This window comes from Pundamilia nyererei, unplaced genomic scaffold, assembly GCF_000239375.1.
Source record: "Pundamilia nyererei isolate P.nyererei 1_Seehausen unplaced genomic scaffold, PunNye1.0 scaffold00048, whole genome shotgun sequence".
Classification (NCBI taxonomy): Eukaryota; Metazoa; Chordata; class Actinopteri; order Cichliformes; family Cichlidae; genus Pundamilia; species Pundamilia nyererei.
Genome location: NW_005187449.1, coordinates 3,015,122 through 3,024,911, shown reverse-complemented (window position 1 = coordinate 3,024,911; position 9,790 = coordinate 3,015,122). Strand labels below are relative to the sequence as shown.

The window sequence follows — 9,790 nt, the reverse complement described above, 5'->3', positions numbered from 1 at the left end:
GTCTGGTTACTACCGTTTATGTCAGAACCGGTGCCATCCCATCCCTAATTATTAGTATATGAAACTAAGTAGTTCCTGGAGGTTGATAACTGATGATGGTTGATGGGATAACAAAGGTTAGTCACACAGGCCAACACCTTGGTCAGTGACTCTCTGGCACCACCGGTAGCTAAAAACCACCACAACCTCATGTGACTGGTAACAAATGAACTTCAAATACCAACCAGCTGCTCTTCAATCTGTAGATAAACTGAAAACAACGCAAACCATAGTTTCTTTAAAGTAGAAGTTGCACCTTTTGAAACTGAGGCACGTCTTTTACTTTGAAGGCGAAGTTTCTTCATGTCCAGTCTGTGTTATAGTTTTATAAGTTTCACTGCTGTTCAGCTGGTAGTTAGTATTTGCAAACACTTTCCTGATTAGTCGCTAGTTTCAAACTTTAAACAGTACAAGATGATGTTGATTTTTTTCATTGTTGATTGCACCATGACACATTCCTTGTTTGTGTAAATATGATTGTGATACACATGGTATCTGTGAACTGCCACCAGGGGGCATTGTCCACCGGAGGCCCTGTCTGAGTGGCTAATGCTGCTTTTTGATTTGTAGTTTAGTTTTGTGCTTTTTCCTCATTGTGAGGATCTCTGCTGTCACTCATCACCCAGTTAAAGCCAATTTTTCAACCAATCAGAAATCTACATACAGTGTCACAGCTGCTTTAGTCAGATCTCCATCTTTTATATACAGACTGTAGTAATAGTGAGCATGCTGTGGAGGACAGAGGAGGTTAGCAGAGGCCCCAAACACACTTTACTCCACAGGCTCACTGGAGAATAATGATCACTAATTATAAGTCGTTTAATATTTCAAAGATCCCAAACCACAAGCAGAGAAGAATGCTCTGATGATGCATTTTCCTGCCATCAGTATACCTCAGAGCTGATGGTCACATGTCTGTAAAGTTTCAGTCCAAAGAGGAAACATCTGCTTACAGCTGCTGCTGGAGGAGGACATGCCATGTCTACTCACGTTATGTAACCAGTTTCAGTCTGCAGACACACACACACCAACCTCCAGGACCTGCTGCGCACTGTTAGCACTCTGCTCACATTACACAAGCACAAGTCATCTTCTTTAAGGACTGTCCGAGAGAACAGCACACAAAACCTGCAGCTTCTGCTCAAAAACACCACAAAACACTCACTCCTACAGACTCACTGCTGGGGGAGAACACACCCACACAAACATCAGTAGAGAAAAGACAAAAACTCACCCAAAGTAAAGTCCTGGAATAAAAAGATTATGTCCGAGGAACGATCCTGGACTTTTCCTCCGCTCTGCTCACATGTTGTGTTTCCGTCCTGACAGCAGGAGGGCGGGGTCCTGCAGCTGGACCACGACCAGCCACACGAAGAGGAAGATGATGTGCTGTAACCAGGCCACCCCTCTCAGACACCCTTTGGAGGAGGCTCATTTCCACTGCTTGTATCTGCAATCTCGTTCTTTCTGTCACTATCCACAGCTCGTGAGCATAGGTGAGGGTAGGGATGTAGATCGACCGGTAAATTATTATAATAATATCCTATTATTAGTAGGGATGGGTATCGTTTAGGTTTTATCCGATACCAGTACCAAACCGGTACTTTTGAAACGGTGCCGGTGCTCAAACGGTGCTCGAACCGGTGCTTAAAGAATGGAGAACACAAAATTGGTCCAAAAACCTCTCATGTTCAGCTGTTTTTTTTGTAAAAAGATATCAATGGTAGACTTTTCTGCAGCTATAGGGCATATATGGCATCACTCTTGGCTGGAAGCAGTGCTTAAACAATGGAAAAAACACAAACTTTGTCCAAAAACCTCTCATGTTTAGCTGTTTCCCACTTTTTCTTTGGTCATTTTAGCCTTTTTTGCCAGGGTGAAAGGAGTATCTGCCATCAAACAAGAAGACAGCCGCATGTAACTACAACGGTGTTTGTAGTTTGTAGTCATTTCTTAAAGTCAGTTCCACGGTGAGCTCTGTGTCCTCTCACCGTCCACACAGCGGGGTGAAGGCTGTTCCCCGAATGTTGTCTTTAAGACAGAAGAAATTAAACTGCAACAAGTCTGAAGAGCCTTTGGGACACTCGGAGCTTCATAACTCACACGATCACAAATATGAATGCAACCCGTGAGAGTCATTTAAAACATTCTAAAGCTGCAAAAACAAAGCTGAGAGAGAGGAACATGGATTTCTTACTGATGACGTATTTATTTATTTACAGCTGATTGAACTTTTTTATAAACTCGATCAGTGCGATCAGAACCAGTTCATTATTAAATGTAATCAGCTCGAAACACGAAATGAAGTGAATACACATTAGGTGTAGTATACTGCCCCCTGCCTGCTGTACCTGTGTATTACTACAAGCAGAAAGCAGCAGGAGCTAGTGGCTCATGCTGACCTGAGACTCCAGACAAAAACAAAATGTGTGGTAAAATAAAAAAGCCGAAGCACAGAACATAAATTCACATTTATTTTTATTATGAAGTTTTTCTTTTTGAACCATTAATATTATGACCATTTGTTAAGTATTTATTTTTATTGGAAATGCTTATGGTATGTTCTAGATTCTAGTTGATGCCACTAAAAACTCCTTTATTATTACTTCTGATTTACAGCTGTGCACTTCAGGAAATTTTAAAGGGAGGAACAGAGTATTGGGACTTTCTGCTGCTCAACACTTTTGTTGGAGCTTTTTTTTTTCTCATGAATGAAAACAGGAAGTGATTCACAACTTTAAAGTAAAACTTTATTGGTCCAAGTATATTTGAGGTATTTGTGAGATGAAGAAGTAAACATTTATACATTAAAAACACAAAGCAAAGGACAGAAAGACAAACAGTGAAATACAGGCACTGTGCATCAGACTGAGCTCAGCAGGTTAAAGCCGTTTCATTGGTCCAGATGAAAACTGTTTTATTCCCTTTTCTGTGCTCAGACTGTTTCCTCTGGTAGGAGGAGCTTGCTGCTGTCATGTCGTCACAGCATCGAGCATGAGTTAAAGTGAGCCACCGTCAGCAGGTACTTCCTCATGTTCTCCCTGTGTGCATTTATCAGACACATGCAGCAACACGCCGGCACGCCTGGAGGTCAGCTGGTGTTCATGGGCTCTCCAGGTCAGTGAGTGACCCTGAAAACAGCAAACACAGAATAGCTTCAGAAATGAGACCAGAGACAAGCTGCCAGGTGACACCCCCCCCCGTCCCAAATGAGCCAATCAACAGGATTGCAGAGTCATTTTCACTGCAGCTTCAAAGTAACTGGCTGATAGCTGTGTGACGTCTTCATTTTGAGGGACACCGAAGTGAAGATGTTAGTATCTCCATAACAAACACACCAGGAAAAGAAGGCAGGATTCACAGCGACCTCACGTGCTCGCGGTTGGCACTGATGCCAAATGGCCGATTGCTGTTTGTTCGCACGGCAGACAAAAAAAAAAAAAAAGTTCTGGACAGATGTGCATGGAAACTTTAACCAGAGGTGGCTGGGGTTTAGTCATTAACCTTTAGAGGTGATCTGGAATTTTTTGACAGATTCTTTTTCAACATCGGAGCCAAAAGAAAAAGCAAGGGTTTCTTTTCATACTTTCGTGCAGCTCCGTCGTCCTGATGCGGCTCTCGTTCAGAGTTAAAAATGAGGTAATCCTCTGCATGGGGTCAGACGTCACAGCATCGTCAGAGCCAACCTCACAGGTCATCACCAAGATGGGACCTTTCACTGCCTTCAGCCAGAGTTGAACGCTCTCCTAAAGAAACACAGACACACTTATAAATGACTGAGGCATCAGAGACGTGGCCGTCTGAACTCTGCATCACCTCTGTGGGAGCAGGAACGTCCAGCTTAGTGTCCTCGGGAGCTTTGACAATGATGGCCGTCTGATCCCGGTACACTCCAAGTCGACTGATGTCCTCGAACGTCACATAGGCAAGCGTAAAATAGGGTTAAAGAAAACTTCTCACTTTAAAGAAAAGAGCAAAAATTTGTAGACTTAAGGCACTTTTATATACCTGATGCTGAACAATGTGACTGATTCTCAGACTTATTATAGATTTTTCCTGCAGTTTCACTGAACCCAGGATCTCTGCATTATTATTTTCATATTTCTGGAGAGGACTCTTTCAGCTAACAAGAAAGAAATCGAGAATGCTAATCCTACTACTTTCTTAAAATACCATAATAATCCAGGAAAATGGGCTCAACAGGAGACCCTGGGCCGGACTCGGCACATGTTTGGAGCTCGCATGAGGAGCTGGAGGACGGCGGCCTGTCGAAAGGCTGACAGCCTCTGAGAGGGGTGACCTCTGACCTCAGTCCCACATGGAAGGATATGAAGAGTTTTCCACGTTGTCCGTAAGGCTGAAAAGCTGCTGGGCACAGCTTCTGATGAAGCCGTCCAGTGCTTCCTCCACCAGCTTCAGCTTCTGAATCTCTCTATGGAACTTCTGCTGGTTCCTCCACAGGAAGCTGGAGATGGAGCTCCAACCTCTGCACACAGAGAGGGTTCATGCTAAAAGAGGAACTACCAACTCCTAACCCGAACTGGAAAAAACATCTTCAGCTGCTCTCACAGTCTCCTTGCAGGCTGCGTTTAACCTGCAATTTAACCTGAAGGTGATTAACTTCCCTCCAAACCTGCAGTTTATCAGTGAGAGGCACTCAAACAAAAACTGCACTGCAGAACAAACCTGCACAAATTTGACTGGAGGAAAATTAGAATCACATAAAAACTTAATTTATGGAAAAAGATAGTGAGGCAGATCCTAACACATCCATCATGCTCTTGTTCAGGACTCACATCCACTTGATCTTGTGGGCCGACTCTCTCTGGATGAGGCTGATGCCGTCCAGGACCCTGGCGATGGCGTGCACTTGCTGCACGGAGGTCTGCAGGTTCGCTGCCACCTGCCTGATGTCCAGGGAGCCGCCAGGAGCTGCCAGCAGCAGCTCCAGGAAACCGCGAGTCAACGAGCCCAGAGGTTTGCCTGAACACAACGGAGCCGTTTGCTTCACAGCGCCGAGCTTTCACCAAAACTGTGTCTGATTCAGTAACAATCATTCAAAGGTACTGCAGTAGAGTCCAGGATTATGAGTAGAATACTAAGACTCACCGCGCTTGATGCTCTGCTGGAGGGAAGCACTGCAGAAGAAAAGAAGACTGCATTTGAGACTGTGCTGAACTAACAAGCTGCGAGAGGCAGTTAGAACTTTTTAATTAACAGACAACACAAAACACAGAGACGTAAGTTACCTGATATTGTCGTCCCAATCCCAGCCCGGATCCTGGAAAACAAAAACTATAAAATGAATCAATCCAATCACATTAGAGTCAAGATCAGGGCCGATGTTTCTCACTAGGGCAGCTTTGCATGACTGACATGTTCATCCTCTGCAGCAGCTTTTTTTTTTTTTTAGCTCCCATCTCTTTAAAGCTGCACTACTGTACTACTTTTCATTGATTAGCCATCCTCTGGAAGCCTACTGAGGGGCAGTTTATTTATGTGTAAAAGATGATGGCTGAGCAAGAAAAAAATGGAAACCAGATGATTGATGAATGAGCCTCGGCTTTTAATGCTTGACTCATGTTGATGACTTTGAATTTGGCTGGAATAATGGCGCCAGTGTGACAGGGCTGCTCATCTGTCGCTCTGCTTTTGTGACCCATGTCATTCATGAAACCAAGTCTCTGTGTCATCGCTGCCACTGTAAATGAAATGGTCAGTGAAGCTGAACTTTCACCAAGGAATTTTTCTCCTATTTTCCGAACAGCGCACGGATTGTTCCTAAGAATTTTGTGTCTGTCTGAGCGACCCCTGGATCCTGTTGATGCCTGCTTGGTGCCCGTGCACTAATGCTCTTTAACTGCATGCTTCTGGCATGTGATTCTGGTAACCACATTGTTCTGGTCTTGCTTCACCTAACAGCTGCCTTTGACACAGTAGACTACAATAGTCTACTATCTTGATTAAATGATCTAGTGGGCATTGGTGGCACTGCACTTAATTCGTTTAGGTCACACTTAGCAGACAGAACTTTCTCCACCATCCTTCTCGGTTCTGAATTGTCTTCTGCTTCTCTGTCATTAGGCGTCCCACAGGGCTAAATTTTAGGGCCACTTCTGTTTTTGCTGTTTTTACTTTAGTTTTTCTTTTAGTTAATTGACCTTTCTAATTTGGTGATTGAGTTGAACCAGATTTATGAAAGAGAACAGCAGTAAATCTCATTAGAGAGTTTCCGACATACTTTTTATTTCACAGCTTTAAAGATGATTCATTTTCTTAAAATATTAGCTAATTATTATCAGAGAAATGTTTCTATCAGCACACGTCAACACACTGCTCATTCCTCTTCATGTCCAACTAACAGTGAAGCTGCTGTCATTTTTCTGCACATGTGCTGTGTGTGTGCAGTTTGTCCAAAGCACGCAGCTATCCACAGAGACCTTCAGTTCAACCTCAGCAGTTTCTGAAAAATCACAACTAACCAAATCAGAACAGACTCCCACCTGCTGCTGTGGATTCGGTGCAGTCGGACGTTCCTCTCTACATTCATCTTCCTCTCTGTCGTTACTGCAGCCTCCGGCGTGCCACTGCTCGTCTTCCTCAGAGGAATCGACCTCCCAGGCACTGAGCAGACCCAGCTGCCCATCCAGGTAAGGGGGCATGAGCGGAATGGCATCACTGGTGACTCCCTTTCTGCAGATATCCTCCGGCAGGAAGTGGTCTTCACAGATTAAGAGGTCCTCTCCAGTGTCCTGCCTGTGCGTCTCCCTCAGGGCGGCCAGCCAAACCTGAGCACAGCCGCCAGAGTTACTGCAGGTCAGTTGGACCTGATCACCCCACATGAGGCACTGCAGGGGAAACTGCACCACACCTCAACACAGTGATTTCATGACCTACACCAAAGTTCTAACGCCTATTTCATCTTTTATTCCATCTGCCTGCTGCCGCACGCCCTCAGAATCACAATAACTCATCTCTAATGAAATTAAAAACCAGCAGTTCATGGTTTTAATCAGTGTTTCATGAGAGCAAACAGCAACGGTTGCTTTTTGGTTGATTTTTGTATGTTTTAGCTTATGTGAAGCACTTTGTGATTTTTATCTTGAAAGGTGCTATATAAATAAAATTTTACTCACTTACTTACTTTTACTTGCTGACGTCACTCAGTTTGGTTTTCATGTGTTTTTAAAAAAGTTTCCAAACCATTTCTTTACTTTAAAACTAAAAACAAAGACTGGTAATAACGTGAGCCCGGGAATGTTTGCAAACTGAGTTTGAAAACTCAGTCGGTCAGTCAGCCCCAGGGCAGCTGTGGCCACAACTGTAGCTTGCGTCCACCAGTGTGTGAATGTGAGAGTGAATGAACTTTGAGGTTCTCGAAAAGCGCTATATACATGCAATCCATTAAAACATTTTCAGGGTTTAGAAGGAAAGGTTTGGAAAAGTCTTTGAATGTTTAGGAAATTTTTTCAGGATAATAAAATACTTTTTTCAAAGTAAACCTCCTTCATACAAAGCCAGCGGACACACAGCGGAGCTTGTACCTGGACCCGAGTCGGGTCTTTGGGGAAGCTGAAGAACCTCTTGGGGGGTGGCTGGAAGGCCCCCCGGGTGTAGTGAGCTACGCGGTTCGGACACCCAGAAACCACACACTTCACCATGTTAACCGCCTCTCCAACTGCATCCGGGATCTGTTTGTTACCGGTAAGACTCACAATCCGGACTTAACCCACATACACCCGCCGCGTGCCGTTTGTTTATGTCACGTGTCACCGGAAAAACACGTGCATGACCCGGATGTATAAATACGGAACAAGGTAAAGTAAAGAGACACGCCCCCTCTTCCTGCGCAGAGATTTAGAGTTTAAGCCCGACGGAGACAAACTCCCCAGAGGTCTCCGAGCACAGTGTACATGGCTTCAGTGCTGGAGCAGTGGGACAAGTGGGGCCACATCACAAGAACAAAGTATGTTTCCCTCATAAAGTTAATGAGCCTGAACTTCAGAAGCCTAAATACTGACGTTAGATTTGGATGTTTGGAGTTTTTACAGGGTGGGGTAGCTAGCCCCACGCCCAACCCTCCTCCTTTATCATCCGGTCTTGGAACAGGTGTTGTGCCCAAAAGTGATTGTCTGCCAGAAAGTGATTGCCGTCCGTGGGAGCGCGCGCAGCTGCTTAAAGCTGCAGCGCCCGGATTACTTGCGTTGCCAGCTACTTCCGTGCAACTGATATAACGTGGGGGGGGAAAAACCCCAAACACATTTATACCTTTGTTATTAGGCAAAGGTATGCAATTATGGAGCTTTAACGTTTCTTGTAACCGAATTATGACGCTTATCAGAAGGTTGCTTTCAATGTGTAGCGCAGTCACGAATGACTACACGCATCACGATGGAATAATTAATGCCTACAGGTTTAGTATGTCTACTCTCGTTGTTCATATTTGTTATAAGACTGTCGAATAGTAGTTAAAACAATAAAGACCTATTGTGCCAGTATCACCATGGCTCTTTCTTGTTTGTTCAGAATAACGACTGAGAACATGGCATTTTAGCGCTACCAAAAGTGATTGTGGCCCATAACTTGTCACTGAAACAATATTTCGGCTTCAAACTTGTTGGATATATTCCAGAAGGGTTACATGTGATATATTATATCCCAAAAACTCTCCAAGAACTGCTGAATAACTTGTACAGGAACAATAAAACTGATAATATGCCATTTTCAAGCTGCCAAAAAGTGATTGTGGTCTATAACTTGTCACTGAAACAATATTTCTGCTTCAAACTTGGTAGATGTCATTCAGAAGGGTCATATGTCAAATATTACATCTCAAACAGTCCCTTAGAACTGCTGGATAACCTGTACAGGAACATTAATACCGATAATATGTCATTTTCAGCCTGCCAAAAAGTGATTGTGGCCTATATCTTGTTAATGAAATACTATTTCTGCTTCAAACTTGCTGCATGTCATTCAGAAGGGTCCTATGTGACATATTATATCTCAAACAGTCCCTTAGAACTGCTGAATAACCATTAAGGGAACGATAAAACTGATAATATGCAATTTCCAACCTGCCAAAAAGTGATTGTGGACTATATCTTGTCACTGAAACAATATTTCTGCTTCAAAATTTTTGGATATCATCCAGAAGGGTTACATGTGATATATTATATCCCAAACACTCTCCAAGAACTGCTGAATAACTTTTAAAAGAACATTAATACCCATAATATGCCATTTTCAGCCTGCCAAAAAGTGATTGTGGACTATATCTTGTCACTGAAACAATATTTCTGCATCAAACTTGTTGGGTATCATCTTTAAGGGTTACATGTGACACATTATATCTCAAACAGTCTCTAAGGACTGTTGAATAACTATTAAAGGACCATTAATACCCATAATAAGAGCATTTTCGACCTGCCAAAAAGTGATTGTGGACTATAACTTGTCACTGAAATACTATTTCTGCTTCAAACTTGGTGGATGTCATTCAGAAGGGTCATATGTCAAATATTACATCTCAAACAGTCCCTCAGAACTGCTAAATTACCATTAAGGGAACAATAAAATTGACAATATGCAATTTTCAACCTGCCAAAAAGTGATTGTGGCCTATATCTTGTCACTGAAACAATATTTCTGCTTCAAACTTGTTGGGTATCATCCAAAAGGATGATATGTGGCACATCATATCCCAAACAGTCTCTAATAAATGCTGAATAACTTTTAAAGGAACATTAAC

The 9,790-nt window shown here is 43.2% G+C and overlaps 2 protein-coding genes across 3 annotated transcripts in view; both read right to left on the bottom strand.

Annotated features, from left to right (window-relative positions):
• The window catches only part of LOC102209556 (T-lymphoma invasion and metastasis-inducing protein 2-like), a 48,997-nt gene extending 47,644 nt beyond the window's left edge, over positions 1-1,353 (bottom strand). For both annotated transcript variants that reach the window (XM_005732794.1, XM_013910755.1), the window contains exon 1: positions 1,274-1,353. The gene's annotated coding sequence lies outside the window, so the exon portion shown is untranslated. The remainder of the gene's footprint in view (positions 1-1,273) is intronic.
• Positions 1,354-2,775: 1,422 nt separating this feature from the next.
• LOC102209841 (transcription factor E2F6-like) lies at positions 2,776-7,843 on the bottom strand. Its single transcript, XM_005732795.1, has 9 exons — positions 7,584-7,843; positions 6,543-6,827; positions 5,289-5,320; positions 5,149-5,177; positions 4,836-5,022; positions 4,370-4,525; positions 3,856-3,970; positions 3,626-3,785; positions 2,776-3,170 (listed from the first exon to the last, which is right to left on the bottom strand). Exons 1-9 carry the CDS (start codon positions 7,698-7,700, stop codon positions 3,142-3,144), a joined length of 1,110 nt encoding a protein of 369 aa, XP_005732852.1. The 5' UTR covers positions 7,701-7,843; the 3' UTR covers positions 2,776-3,141.
• Between the last annotated feature and the right edge of the window lie 1,947 nt (positions 7,844-9,790).

Excerpts from the sequence above, each read along its gene's own strand:
- LOC102209841 (XM_005732795.1), bottom strand. The coding sequence starts at position 7,700 with ATGGTGAAGTGTGTGGTTTCTGGGTGTCCGAACCGCGTAGCTCACTAC. Across the intron at positions 5,023-5,148 it reads CCAGCAGAGCATCAAGCGCG|GCAAACCTCTGGGCTCGTTG; the intron begins GTGAGTCTTAGT and ends CGTTGTGTTCAG. Across the intron at positions 4,526-4,835 it reads GCCCACAAGATCAAGTGGAT|AGGTTGGAGCTCCATCTCCA; the intron begins GTGAGTCCTGAA and ends CTCTGTGTGCAG.